Genomic DNA, 15401 nt, shown 5'->3' on the forward strand with positions numbered 1-15401 from the left:
CATTTCTAAAATACGTAATTCGCACGAGTTAGAATATTCCCTGAAAGTATAGCTCTAACTGCACGATCTAGAGTATGAAAGAAGTGAAAAAATCCTGAATGTCTTGGTGGTCATCTGTTTATATGCATGGGGCCCTTACATATATAATAGTGACCCCACTGGATGCGGTTTCATAGACTCCCTAAATACACTTGAACCTAGGCTCTAATACCAAGCTTTGTCACGTCCCGAACCATGGCCTAGGCGAAACACGCACTCGGTGTCATACTGCATGTGACCGAGCAAACCACATGGCTTGCTGAATCATCATCAGGCATACATGAGCAAAAATATAACATGAATGTGATGAGCTTTTATAAAACATGAGAATCATGACATTAATAAAATACAGATTTAAAACATGAATGCGAAAATATCGCAAAATGAGCCAAAATGGCTATCCGACTCTGAATATCTGACATGACATGTCTGACTAATCTAGTCTATGAAACCTCTACATAAGTCTGAACATGAAAACATACTTGCTGGGACAAGGCCTCCAAAGATACCTTTAAATGCATATCTTATCATAAAAATAATAAATAATAAATGTCTAAGCCCCGGAAGAGCCGGGGCTCACCAACAAGATGATAAGTGCGAAGTCCTACTAGGCAGATGCATTGTCCTGTAAATCAGTACCTGCATCGTGAAATGCAGGCCCCCGGGCAATAAAAGAGGATGTCAACACATTGAATGTACTGGTATGTAAAGTAACCGAATGAAATAATATGGGACATGGAATATCATAATAGAGACTGAACTGAAACATGATAATTAACATGAGTACATATACATATATAACATATATAAAGTATCGTGAGTAGGGAGAGCAGTAAATATAACTGACAACATAGTACTTGCGTCCTACCAGCAGAACACTCATACCTTGTCAGGGACATGAGATTTAATTATATTATAAAAGGATCCAGTCATTATGAGAGATCGTCCTAAGCATAGGTGGAGCGATTCTCATCCTACGGTGGCTACGTAGTTTCAGGCTATTTGGAGCCTTCTAGGTAATTAATGCAACTCCCAAAAATAAGAACATGGAAAATAAGTGGCACTTGCTGCCCATGGCTTTTCATGAATCATAACTTACGTGTACATGAATATCATTCATATTATTCTTGCATGAACTTATAAAACATATATAGCTTTTCTTGAAAATATCATACTAGTTCATAAACTTGCATGTAAGAACCCATGGAATGCAAGGTATGAGTTTTCATGGATTACGAACCTATTCGTAATAATCATACTGATGTATCAAGAACACAAATGAAGAATTTATAAAAATTTAATACATAATATAACATGGGGCATGGACCTAGGGTTATCATGAACATGGTTAAAAACTCTAGTTTTCGTAAAGCTTCATACTTTATGGAAGAAGAAGAATGGGGAAGAACAATGATGTTTCCACACGTAGATAGCAATCCTACATACCTGGTAATGCTCCAACATTGAAATAAAAATCTGAACTTCGAACAAGAATTTTAATCCTTGGTCTTGGATTCCTTTAGGTGGCTTTTCTTGAAAACCCTATGTTAAGAACATGAAATTCATACTTAGAATTCATGGGTAATTGATGAATTTCACTTAGGATGGTCTTAACGAGCTTACCTTGATTCTTGGAGAAGTTGAGAGGAGAGCACTTTCGTGTTAGGGCTTGAGAGGAATGAGACTTATGAAATAAAAATTGAATTCTCATCTTTTAATTGTCACAGTCGCGGCACTATTACGGTCCGTAACATTGGACCGTAACACGTGTCAAAATTCCAGAGGGTTCTAAGTTTGAAGTTGGGTTACGGACACGAGATACGAACCATATCTTGTGTCACTGTCTGTAACCCCGGGCCGTAACACATATTAAATTTCTCGAGATGACCTGTTGCGGGCCGTAACACGGGGTACGGTCCGTAATGATGAACCTTTCTTTGGTCTAAGTTATGAGACGGTAATTTTAAAGCCTTACGCATTACGGTATGAACGACGATCCGTAACACACGTTACGGTCCGTCCCTTGAAGCGTAACCTTGGGTTTTCTGAACAGAAACATATTTTGGATTCCAACACTCTCCTTCTTGGGTTTCTAACCTCCTGAGTCATGTATATGGTTTAGTATGGATTTATGAGGTGTTACAATTAGCCATTATGTAATCTAACGTATCGCTTTGAACATTGCTGTGTCAGTCTAGAGGTGGATTGACTGGAGTCGCATGTATCCCAGTGTATCTATTTTTTTGTCAGTCCAGATGATGATTGACCTCTGTGCCATGTAGCCGTGTGTATCTGATGTTATGCTAGTCCAGAGGATGATTAGCCTTTATGGGATAATATCCCCGGTGAATCGAATGGTTCTTCATCTGTGAGATGGCATGTGTTTATCTTTTGGTTTCCTGTGAGTGGCTGTGGCGATCTTGATTTTGTAAGTGAAAGACTTGATGTGGTAAACGGTAAATGAGTTAAACTCGTGTTATTCTTTGTTACTGGTTTCTCTCTGATGATTTGGGTTAAGTTGGATGTTTTACTTTGTTTCTGGATTTAAACTATTACATAAGTATTATTTTACTGGGTATTGTTTTACTATCTTATTTTGTTTATTGACTATTTCCCCTTAGATACCCACCGAGTACCCGGTACGTAGGCAAACCATTGTCATTTTTTATGGTATGTTAGGTAATGAAGAAGAGCAGGTTTGTGATACACGTACGGAGTAGGAGACCTTGCTGCTTTCAAGACTTATGGTAAGCCCACACCCTTGTTCGCGGGACACACCATCTATCTAGTCTTATTATTTTATGTGTTAGACTCTTTTTATGTTTCTTAGAAGCTCCATAATTAGTTTTTATAATTGTGGATAGATTGTTGAAGTCTCGTATGGCTTGTTGGGCATTTTTCCACATCTATGACTTTTATAAGTGTGAGCATGTTTTCATTTAACCTTAATGACTTGTTTATGTAATTGTTGAAAGAGTGTTAAAAGAGATTAGAAAGTTTATTAATTTTATAAGGCGCTTCCGGTGTTATTCATAGCATCGGATGACTACTGCATCCAGGGTGGGTTTTGGGACGTGACAATCTTGGTATAAGAGCCTAGGTTTAGATATGTCCTAGGATTTGTCTGCGCTTGTGGAGCTGTGTCTAATGGAGTCTTCCTTGTGCTGCCTGATCACCTGCATGATCGAAAGACTACCAGGACATTTATAGGTGTTTCTCATTCTTCTTGATTCTAGATTGTGTTATAGAGCTTTAACATCCTTTAGGATCGTTTTGACATATTCGTTACTCATCCCTTGCGGAGATGATATTAACTCGTGTTGTAGTTCTAACCTAGTGAATAATGGTTCTATGAGGTGCACATTGTTTATTTTGTATAATTTGATGGATGGTATAAAGTCGCTTGGAATTCTGTAGTAGGTGTTTTGGGGTATGGTTTGTAGGGAAGCAGCTGAAACCTCAGACGCTGTGGTCATAGGTATTCTAATTATTTATTCTCTTAATGCGTATTCGTTAATTGATCCGGGTTCGAATCCTTCTTATGTGACTATTTGCCTTACCCTTGATTTTGTGTGGAACCCGAAGAATTGTTAGAACCCTTTTCTAAGCTAGTGTCCCTGTTATTACTTCTAGAGTCTAAAAGGACTGTGTGATTGTAGTTAAGGGTCGTGAGATTAATGCTTAGTTGTTTGAATGAGATGGTGATCTTTGATATTATTATGACATGAAACTCTAGGCTGTCAATCAAAGTAGTTAGGCTTGAATTTACAGGTAAACCCGTTATAGAGTAAGACTGCGATATTGTTAAACCTCGGGTAGACTTATTTCGTATCTTAAGACTCACAAAGTAAACTCAAAGGGGTGTAATTACCATCTAGTTGCCATTAATAACACTCACGCTATAATACCCTCACTTATTCCCCGTTCCAGGTAATGTGTGAATTCCTTAGTTCATGTTTCGGCTTGTTGGTTATAGTTGTGGGAATCCTTGGGAGGACCAGGTAGTTTTCGTTGGGCTGCTGGTTGTTATGTTGTCTTTGGGAATAGATCGTCTTTGCCAAAGAACTCTAGAAATTCTAAAAATTTGAGGGCTAGTGAAAAATCTTAGGCTATGACTTTTATTCGGGCCTGAATGATCCCGAGAGGGGTATAATATAACACTCTGTAAATCTGGATTGGGTGTGAATGTGTATTAAATGAGTAGCAAGGTGACATTTTAGCTGTAGGAATCCCTTCGGGATGAATTTGGGTGAAAGAGAGACGTTATGAAGTCAAACCAAATAGTGAAGTTCGTAAGAGTTCTTAAATTTGTATAAGTCTGAGGTAGTCCTCACTTATGATCAGTTTTCGGGTAGTTAAATTAGGAATCTGAGAAACTCAAAACATAAAAGTTGTTGATCTTTGAAATACCTTTCTAACCACATACGGTAGAGCTCAAATGACTGAACGTCATCAGTGCAGTGGAAAATTAAGGTGTGCGCGGTGCTCTGCGCGTCTAGGGGCTCGGCGCGCCCAGCCAAATATTTTGAAAACTCACAATTTTGACACCGTCAAAAAATATACCCTGTGCGATACGGGCCATGATTCCTTACCCGCTGCGCCAGGCCATTTTATGCCTGAAGCGATTTTCCCTGAATTTTATAAAAGCTTAACTTCGTAAAACATTTTCCCACTTCATTTTGGCTTACCTTTTGAGATAAAACAACCCCAAGGCTTCCCCAAAACATATAAGGTAAGTTCTTGATCAATTCCTTTCATTACTACATCAATCTAACTAGCGCTAGTTCATCCTTCAAAATCATAGATTCTTGAAAATCGAAGAAAGGGAAACGGAAGGAGACTTTCGGAAACCTCTTGAAGGTATGTTCTTTGAACTTTACTGTGATTATTTAGAGGATTTAGACTAGTGTAGGGTATAATAAACAATAATAATTTATGGGGGATTGAAGAACACGTTTTTGGGCACGTAAAAGACCTAGTTTTTCGATAAGGGTGGGAACTTTTAGAATTTGGTTATAGTTTTGAACTTTATCATTAATAACCATTGTAGAATAATTGTTGAACTTGGAGGAATACTTTTGCTAGCTTTTAGCGGGAATTGAGGTATGTTTATATTTTTTTTTAACGTTTTGATATACATCTATACTTTGAAAATATCGTTTGAAACATGTTTACTTTTAAGAAAGTTTTGGAAGCATGATTGGTTTTGAGAATAACTGGTATTCTATTCTTGTCAATGGGCAATCTCATGGTTTCTTTCACTCAACTAGAGGGGTCAAGCAAGGAGATCCTTTATCTCCAGCTCTATTTGTTCTAAGTGCTGAAGTGTTGTCTGCAGCAATGAATGCATTATTTGAAGAAGACAGCTTTAGAGGTTATGAAATGCCAAAATGGAGCTCAAAGTTGAATCATTTGGCATATGCAGATGACACAATAATATTTGCCTTTGCAGATAAGGTGTCATTACAGATGAGTATGAAGATTTTGAAAGAGTATGAAGAGTTTTCTGGTCAAAAATTTAATACAGATAAGAGCTCATTCTTTATGCATTCTAAGGTGGCTGAGGTTTTGAGTCAAGAAGTGCAATAGATTACAGGTTTTTGTAGAGGGGAATTTCCATTCACATATTTAGGATGCCCCATATTCTATGCAAGAAGGAAATAGTTGTTCTATAGAGAGATGATGAAGAAGGTGAGGGATAAGCAGCAAGCTTGGAAAGGTAAATTACTTTCATTTGGAGGAAAAGCAGTTTTAATCTCAAGTGTGTTACAAAGCATGCCAATCTACTTGCTGTCAGTTATGGTGCCTCCAAAGTGTGTCATACAAGATTTGCATAAGCTTTTTAATAAGTTTCTTTGGCAAACAAAAGAGGAGGGAAGAAGTAAACATTGGGCTGCATGGGAGAAGAATTGCTATCCCAAAAATAAGGGTGGTCTGGGATTCAGATATTTATATGACATTTCAAAAGCTTTGTTTTGCTAAGCTTTGGTGGAAGCTTAGGACCACTGGTACCTTATGGTCTAATTTTATGTGGAATAAATACTGCAAGAGATTCAGGCCTACAGCGGTACAATGGAAAGGAGGTTCACACACATGGAAAATGATGCTGCAAGCTAGGGATGAAATTGAGCAAAACATCTGGTGGGAACCTAGGAATGGAACATCATCAATGTGGTTTGATAACTGGTCCAAGTTGGGATCATTTCATGATGTATTTCCTGCAGAAAATGACATAGGACATGACTTGGAGGAGTTTATGATTCATTATTCTTGGAATTTTCCAAAACTTCAAGCAGTTATTCCTAATAATGTGGTTGAATATGGGAAACATGAATTGGGATATTTTGTTAGGTCAGAAAAAGCAGACAAGCCTTCGTGGAAAGTTACAAGTTCAGACAATTTCACAGTAAGCAGTGCATGGGTGGAGATGAGACAAAAGCAACAATTCTCTGAATTATATTGGAAAATATGGATCAAAGGAGTGCCTTAAAAAATCTCCTTTTGTCTTTTAGAGAATATGGTTTTGGAAGCTGCCTATTGATGAAGTCCTTATGAGAATGAGAATCAACATTGCATCAAGGTGTTGGTGCTGTTTAGACCAACAAGAAACTATGGATCATGTATTTGTTACAGGACCATTTGCCAAAAGTATATGGAGGTACGTTTCAGCTGCAGCAGGTATTATAGGATCTTATCATCAGACCAAACAGGCAGTGTTATTATGGTGGAATGCAAACTATGTCTCAAGATTGAAACCTGTTTATCAGGCAATGCCAGCCTTCATCATATGGCAACTGTGGAAGAGTAGGAACACCAGAAGACATGGAGGAACAATATCAGTGAATAAAGTCATACATGAAGTGAGTAGGCAAATTTTTATGTTTTCACAAAGATACATATCCATGGTTACCAAGAGGTACCAAAGAGTTTCCTTTTATGGTACAATATTTGGAAAACAGGTGAATTCCTTTAACCTGTAAGCAAGTAATTTGGAAGCCACCTTGGATTGGGTAAATGCAACACTGATGGAGCATCTAGGGCAAATCCAGGACCTAGTTCTGTTGCCTTTTGTGTAAGAAACAATACTGGATATTTCAGCTATGCAAAGGCAAGAAGAATTATAGATAGCACAAATCTTGTAGCAGAGGCAATAACTTTGAAGGAAGTATTAAAGTACTGTATTGCACAAGATCTGTTATCTCTTATTATGGAAATAGACTCACTCATATGGAGAAAATTTTGGATGGAATATGGGAGGTGCCTTAGTATCATAATGATTGTTAGTTCCATTCAAATTTGTATGAAGAACAAGGATGTGATGGTGAAACATGTGCTAAGGGAAGGCAACTATGTGACAGATTTTTTTAACTAACCTGGTTTTTTATTTTGCAGGTACAATTGAGTATGATCACTTCACTGATATTCCATCTCAGGGAAGGAGATTGCTTAACATAGATAGAAGCCAAATGCCAAACTTCAGATTCAGAACTGCATCAAAACTTTGAAGTATCAATGATAGCAGCTAACAAGGATATATTCAGATGCAATCACAGTACTCAGTGTTGACACCTAATTTTTGACCTCCCGTAATTTACTTTAATTACTCAGAGTCCTTGGAAAGTAAATAAAATGAGCTATGCACCTAAAAAGGTTTAAATGATTTTTATAGGTTGTTCAGATCAATATTTTATTCCTTCAAATTGGTGAAAGGTTCTCAATGCATCACAAAAGGTTCTCAATGCATCACAAATCTATTTAAAAATGAATTGGCACTTTTATGACATTTATGAGATACTTGAAAAAAGGGCATTTTGTTTTAAAATAATAATCATTATTTAATTGTTAAATTGTCAAAAAATCAAAATTAGCAAATATTTTATTCCCTTTAATCCATGGAGTTTGAGTAATTTAAATAATTAACATTTTCACCCTTTAATCTTTAATTTTGCATAATTGTGTAATTTGTCAAAATTTATTTATAATTATCTATAAATGTTTTAATTAGTCAATTAAATGGTCCTTATTGCAAATTGATGTTTAAATTATTTAATTATTTTTTGTTATGGCCACAATTAATTTGATCAATTCATGGTTTAAGGAAATTGGGGTCATTTTTGTAAAATTACCCCCTTAATGGCCTTGATTGAAATAACCAAATTCATTGGCTTAAATTAGTTAAGGTCATTAATGCAATTCAATTTTTAAACCTGCTAATTAGGCCAAATATGGCTTAATTGAAATAACCAACTAGATTAAAATCAATTAAGGCCAAATTTGGCCATAATTGAAATAATTAATTGGATCTGAATCAATTAAGGCCATATTCACAATTTAAGCCCATTAACACAGTTGGCCAATTTTTTTTAGGTTAAATATGTCCAAACTTTATCTATAATTAAAATACCATCAATTTTAATCTTTATATATATATATACCATGTATACATATATATGTATACACGAGGTATACATATACATGTATACAAAAGGCCAGTGTTTTAATTTTTTAAAATCTGGACCGAGTCCAGCCCAAATGGGCATGACCTGGCCCAGTCTCATTCAGATAAGGGGAATACACCCCCCTTCACATTTTATTTCACACCAAACACCCCCTTTCCCTTTCTCACTCTTCCCCTTCCGCGTAAAACCCTAGCTGTCGCCTGCAAATTCTTTTCTCTCTCGTCCTAAAAATGGAAAAATCACAAATAAGATGTGTAAGACGCGCGTACTTTGCAGCATTATTTTCGTGTAAGAAATTAATGTTGAGGTTGTTTCTACCCAAATCTGGCAAAAATCAGCAATGAAACCTTTTCCTTTTTTGCTTTTCTTCAAAATTTACTTAGTCAAAGTTGTTTGTTTTGTCTGATTTCTGTGGTATTGCGTTCATTATCTTGATTTTCATTGGTTGAGAGTTGAAGGGTTTGGATCGAGCCAAATAGGGCTCAGATCTATCCATTCATTAGGTTGATAAGTCGGTTAAGCCATAGATCTGCTTTGTGAGTTCATTTCTTGGGGAAGACTGTTTGTCCCACATAGATGTTTGGAAGGTTGGAAACAATTTTGGGGTTCTATAAATAGAACCCCAACACTCTTACAAAAATAGTTTTTTTTTTTAGTTTTCAAAAAAGAGTTTTCAGACGTCAAAAAATTGAAAAAATTAAAAGAAGGCTAGAAACTTCAAATTCCAAGCCTTTTAAGTATAAAAATTTTATGACTTCGACTAGTTTGAGGTTTTCTGAGTTCTAAAAATTTATTTTCCTTTTGTTTTCGAGTCTGTGTGGCTGCGTGTGGTTTTGGAAGCACAAAGGACTTTCAAATTTGATTTTTGACCAAGGTTGCACTTTTAAAAGGTAACATTCTATCCTTTTTACTTATTTTGTTATTGTTTAGTAGTTGGTTTATGTGTTAGTTTGTTGTTGGATTACTTTCTGGTTCAACTAAATGACAATGTACTGCTTGGGTAATATTTAAGGTTCATTAGCTTATTTGGATGTGGAGATTACTTCCCTTATTTTCAAAGTACATTTTTAACATTAGCAAATAGTTGTTGATATGGACTGAATATACAAGTTCTAGATAATGTGTTCATGTTGTGCCATAGATATAGATGAGCAGTTTGTTGATGTGTTTTGTTAGATGATCGGAACTTCCTATTTGGCTGCTTCAAACCTTAAATATGAGAAGAATAGGATTACATGAGTCATAATAAGTAATTTAGTGAACCTTTAAATTAGTGCTGATCCTATTTGAATGTGATAAGTACTGTGATGATCTATTTTGAATCATTTAAGGCAGTTGCCCTTTTCTTCGATAAGACCATGTTAAATTTGATCCTTCAATCTGCTTTCATAGGCCTATATGCCTTGTCTACGTCAATTAGTAAGCATGAGTTATAATTAGGATAAAAAATAAAGGACCATGATTAAACTGAGGTAAGGTTTAAGGAATCTAGGCCTACTTATAGGAGTCTTTGATGTGTTTAAGGTATTAGGGTAAGGTCAAGAAGGGCCTGTTTGCATCAGAGTTAGTCTGAGTCTATATGAATCTTTTTGAATGTGTTTGGATTAACCTAAAATAGCTTTGAATAGTTGTATGCTATATATTAAAGGTAATTTGAAACAACAACACCCTAGGATATGACATAGAAGGCATAAAATGAAGGTTGGGATTGAAGTCCATTTGTTTGGTAATAGGCTCCTAAGTGGTCCATTGGAAGCTAATGTAGGTCCATGAAGTTGTAAAAGTCAGCTAAAATGAGGCAGAATACCTAGATGCCACTAGGATGATTGTGTGTCCTGTTCATTTCGTTTGAATAGAGTTCGGCCCTGACATTCATTTTATCAGATCCTCTCTTTCTTTTTTTTATCTAATTCATGCTTGAATTTTCAGAAGAAATTTAAGGGGATTAAAAAAGATATTTGAGTCCTGATATGCTTTTAACTATTGAAAAATGATTAATCAATTGGTAAAAAGGAGTTGTTTGAGTCTAAAGGTTGGTGCTAAGTCTGAACTTAAGCTTTTAAGTGATTAAATGTTCAAACCTTCTCAAAGTGTTAATGTCTAAAAAGTAATTCAAAATAGTGTTGCATGGTTGAGACCATAGGCTGAATTCGTTAAAACTGTTAACTCTCATGGTGAACTAGGTGTTTACATAAAGTTTGGTTTAAAGGTAGTGTCAAGTTAGCCTTGACCACTTGGGGTCTTGGTGATTGCCATCAGGCATAAGGATAAGGTAGGGAGTTGAGATTGCCTTGGGAGAGTAAAAGGTGAGCCTAGGCATGAACTGGAGGTAGTGACCAGTGGGACCATGGATCCTTTTTTTTACTGAAGTAAGACTCAGGAGAGGGATGGGGGGTTGCTGACCTCACCCTATGCTATGTCTCTTTCAAGACCATGAGGTTTCCTTGCCTCTTAAACCTTGTTCTTATGACTGTGGCATTCACAGAAATCTCAGGATTGGTTAGGAAGAGTTTATCATTCTTTGGGGGAATCCTTGAGATTTCATGCTATTTAAAACTGAGTTAAAACAAAGGGTAAGGATCTGTCACATTTCTCCCATAACTAAAAGGAATAAAAACTGCTATTAACTAAGTTCTAGGAGTAAGTTATTCACCTAGGAATTTAAATTTTTACAGTCTCAGTCTATTTAATGTTGTTTAGTCCAGACCTCTTGGTTCTCCAATCCTGTTGTGGTGATCATAAGCTATAGAATTTCTTCTCTTTGTCTACATCCTTCTACTGTGCTTCTGTAATCACATTAGGGCTGTTAACATATGAAGTTGATGAATCACTTATTTGATGTGTATAAGAGTTAAAGTTAGACTTTGATTAGCTTTGGTTTGGTCCTTGAGCACTGTTCTAAGGGACAAGGTTTGATTAAGTGAATGAAATGATCTTGAGGCTTAAAGTTAAACACATAAGAATGTGGATATACATATTAATGAAAAGGAAAAGGAATATACGCATGGTATACACTTGGTATGCACATCACATGTGTATATCATAAGTATGCTATGTGTATACAACAAAAAAGGCTAGTTATAGGCAACATGCATACATGAATAAAAGAGTATGGCTTGTTGTATCACTTATTTGACTAAGTATTTTTTTTTTTAAACAAAACTACCAAACAGATTGCCTGATAGTGCTTTATTAAAAAAAATCAAAGTTCTGTACAAAAGCTAAAAATGCAAAAAATAAAAGGAATAAAATACATGAATCCAAACTAAAGGAAATCTAAAAGCTTGTCTATTGCAAATCCTTTGGCCTTGACTTGATATCATGTTGACACCTCAAGCTATCACCAGGTGCAATGGATCCATAGTCTATTGAATTAAAATTCAGGCTTCAAGGATGGAATAGAATTCTTTCAAAAAATTCCTCTTGTTCAGTTGTTTTTGTGTTTGATCCAGAGCTATGTAATGTTGACCTTTTCCTTCAAGAATGATTGCATAAAAAGATCCTTTGGATATATGACAACAGAATGAGCATGTAATCACACTGATACCACTATTGTAACCTGTCCAAAAGTCCTTCTATTCAATCTGCTAAATCTATTCTAGGCACGATTCTGGGCTTTGAAATCTTGCGGAATCATTATTTCATATGTTAATCTCCTGGAATCATGATCTTTGGCTTGCACGATTCGATGAATGGCATCCGTGCTTTTTCGATTCAAAATTTGTCTTGCTTTCCTTGGAAGTGATTGGTAACTATTGAATTGATGTTCACCTACAAAATCAAAAACAAAGTTAGTCAAAAAATCTGCCAATCCATTTCCTTCCCTCAGTACATGTTCCACTCTCACTTCCTTATCCCTCCTCAACCTTGTAATATCCTTTATGATCAAAAAGATACTCCATGGTATTTCCCATTGTCCTGTCAAGATCATTTTAAGAGTCATTGAATCAGTCTCCAAAATTACTGGCAATAGATCATTTGTCACACAGTATTAAGTCCCCTCCTGTAAAGCCATTGCTTCAGCAACTATGTTTGATCCATCTGATATTCTTCTAGGATGCATACCCGATCTCCCTTAGGGTCCCTAATACAAAATGCCACTGAGCTTGGCCCTAGATTGCCTTTAGAAGCACCATCTGAGTTACACTTAAACCACCCTGGCATAGGAAAATTCCATCTCACTATCTTACTCACTATGTGTGGTCTGTATGTTTCAATCATCTGCATAATCTAAGGAAGAGACTTTGATACTTGCATTCTTGGATTTCTAACTCTGCACATCTGATGTATGGTAAAATTTATTTCATATATCAGCTTATTGATTGTCATCTTCCCTCCATGCACCACAGTGTTTCTCTACTTCCATATTTGCCACATTGTGATCACTGGTATGGGTCTAATAATATATTTGAACATAGATGAAAAATCAGCATTCCACCAGACCTGTATCAATTGTTTCTCCCGAAGCAAAGTTGTTGTGATTCCTACGGAACTTTAACATATCTCCAAACTCTGAAGCATTTTTTCTGTGACAAACAGATGATCTATATTTTCACATTGTTTAGGATCACAAGAATAGCATTTTCCTTTCCGTATCAATCCCAATCCTTCTCACTATATTCCCTACTTGGCGATTTGCATTTCCACAATCTCCAGAAAAATAATGAAATTTTGAAAGGCAAACCTGGTAGCCACATGCTTTTGTATAGATTATACTTCACAGATTTCCTTCTTAAGAGCTCCCATGCACTTCCAATTGTAAATTTACCAGATGTTATCATCATCCACCTTGGTTTATCCCATTCTTCTATAGATTCATGAAAGTCTAATTCTTCCAGTATATGATCAACAATATCAGTGGGAAAAAGCTGTTGTAGTTTACTCATGTTCTACCCTTACTGATTTCTAGATTCCTTCACATCTTGTACTGTTTCATCCACAACAAACTCATTTGGAACTAAGTAGTATAGAGCTCCAAGTTTTGTCCAATTATCAAACCACATGTTAGCAGTGCCACTTCTTGGCTCCCACCACATTTCATGCTCCACGTTGTCTCTAGCTTCTAACATCATCTTCCAGACCTGAGAGCCTCCTTTCCAAGGCACATACTGAGGGTAGTGCCTTTTACAATACTTGTTCCACATACCGTATTTGTAGTGCCTTTTACAATACTTGTTCCACATATAATTTGACCATACCGTATTTGTAGTTCTGAATTTCCACCAGAGTTTAGCACATAATGCTTTAGAAACATCAAATAACGATCTGAAGCCAACTCCACCTTCCTCCGTTGGCAAGCACAGATTCAACCATGAAGACCAATGTCTTTGTCGCGATCCAGCTTGAGGGCCATGATGGGTACCCGGAGCTAACCTACCAAGCACCACTCATCTTGCTCATTATCACGTCCAACCTGGATCAACATAATTCTCAAGCAAAGCTTAATATGAAATGATCTTCAATTACTCCTCAAAATATACATTTATGTACCAGCCCACGAGGCAACAAAATAATATACAAGACATATGTTAAAGAGATCATAAAACATCTACTACCCACATATATGTCTACGAGCCTCTAACTGGAGTATGCGAAGTCATAAGGATGGGACAGGACCCCGCCATGCCCCCAAATGTGTACACAAAAGAATATACCAATAAACTATAACTCCGGAGTAGTGGAGTGCTCCTGTGTATCTGCTAATAAAGCTCCTAAGTATCTGTGTCGTCTCCCTATCCACCCGCGGGCATGAATGCAGCATCCATAAAAGAAAGGAGGTTAGTACGAATGATGTACTGAGTATGTAAGGCATGTATAAAAACATAATAAAGAAATAAGAGGGCATAAGATGAAGGGATAACCTATAACTGATTGCCTCTTAAGGCGGAGTCATACATGCTAAGTTTTATATTTAAAACATCATCATATCATATACACATTTATAAACTGCCCGACCATATAGGTACGGTGTGATCATCATTAGCCCGCGTCCGGGCCTCCCGCTTCCGGGGTAACCATCTCATGCCGCCCACTAGTGGTGTCTGCCTGACCAACTAGGCACGGTGTAATTATCATCATAGCTGCCCACTACGCCCCTCGTAGTGGTGTCTGCCCGGCCAACTCGGTATGGTGTAAACTCACATATACATAACATAAAGCATGCATGAGAGCTCAAGTAAAAGTTATAACTCTATCGGAGTGACGTAAGGTCGGTAACCTCCGATTATATTATGGAGCAAACATCATCGCCATGTATCACATTGAAGGAACTAGTATCATGAGGTGAGATCATCAACAATGAACAACATCAAGGAAATCATAAAATAAGATCATTAGTCTCATAATAGAATCAATTCATAAGCTTTGTATCTCTAGAAATAGAATCATCATCATCATCATTATCATAGAACACATCTTATCTCTTTTTCATAAGAAGCTCTTAAGAATCATTAACTTTCAACCTTTGGGATGTAAGAAGTTCATGAGAACATATATAGGAAATGGTGATATAAGAGTCATGCCTTTTGAAAGAAAGGGACTAGCCTTACATACCTTTGCGTCTCCTTAACGACTAAACGTTCTCCTGCCAAGCTCATGATTCTACATTCAAGAGAATTCCTACCAAGTCTGAACTAAAGCAACTAAGATCTAACGGAAATTGGGCAGTATTTCCTTTGTTTCGACACCATTCTCCATATAATAAATAACTCCCAAACATCAATAGCAAACACCTATAATACCATAATCAATAGACTTTTTCAAGTTAAACATTGTTCAATCCTCAAAATTCCTTTTCAAAGTCGTTCATAGCCATAGCTACATCATAATACCATATTCATTTTCACATAATACTTCCTCAACGTCATTTGTATCCACAAAAAATTATACTTAAAGTATACCAAT

The 15401-nt window shown here is 36.4% G+C and overlaps 1 protein-coding gene across 1 annotated transcript; it reads left to right on the top strand.

Moving 5' to 3' along the window:
* Window positions 1–5235: 5235 nt before the first annotated feature.
* Window positions 5236–7544, top strand: LOC132045634 (uncharacterized). The gene is made up of 6 exons (XM_059436217.1): window positions 5236–5604; window positions 5909–6445; window positions 6552–6899; window positions 6999–7015; window positions 7138–7382; window positions 7432–7544. The coding sequence occupies exons 1-6, from the start codon at window positions 5236–5238 to the stop codon at window positions 7542–7544; spliced, it is 1629 nt and encodes a 542-aa protein (XP_059292200.1).
* Window positions 7545–15401: the final 7857 nt, after the last annotated feature.

This window comes from Lycium ferocissimum, unplaced genomic scaffold, assembly GCF_029784015.1.
Source record: "Lycium ferocissimum isolate CSIRO_LF1 unplaced genomic scaffold, AGI_CSIRO_Lferr_CH_V1 ctg7402, whole genome shotgun sequence".
NCBI lineage: Eukaryota > Viridiplantae > Streptophyta > Magnoliopsida > Solanales > Solanaceae > Lycium > Lycium ferocissimum.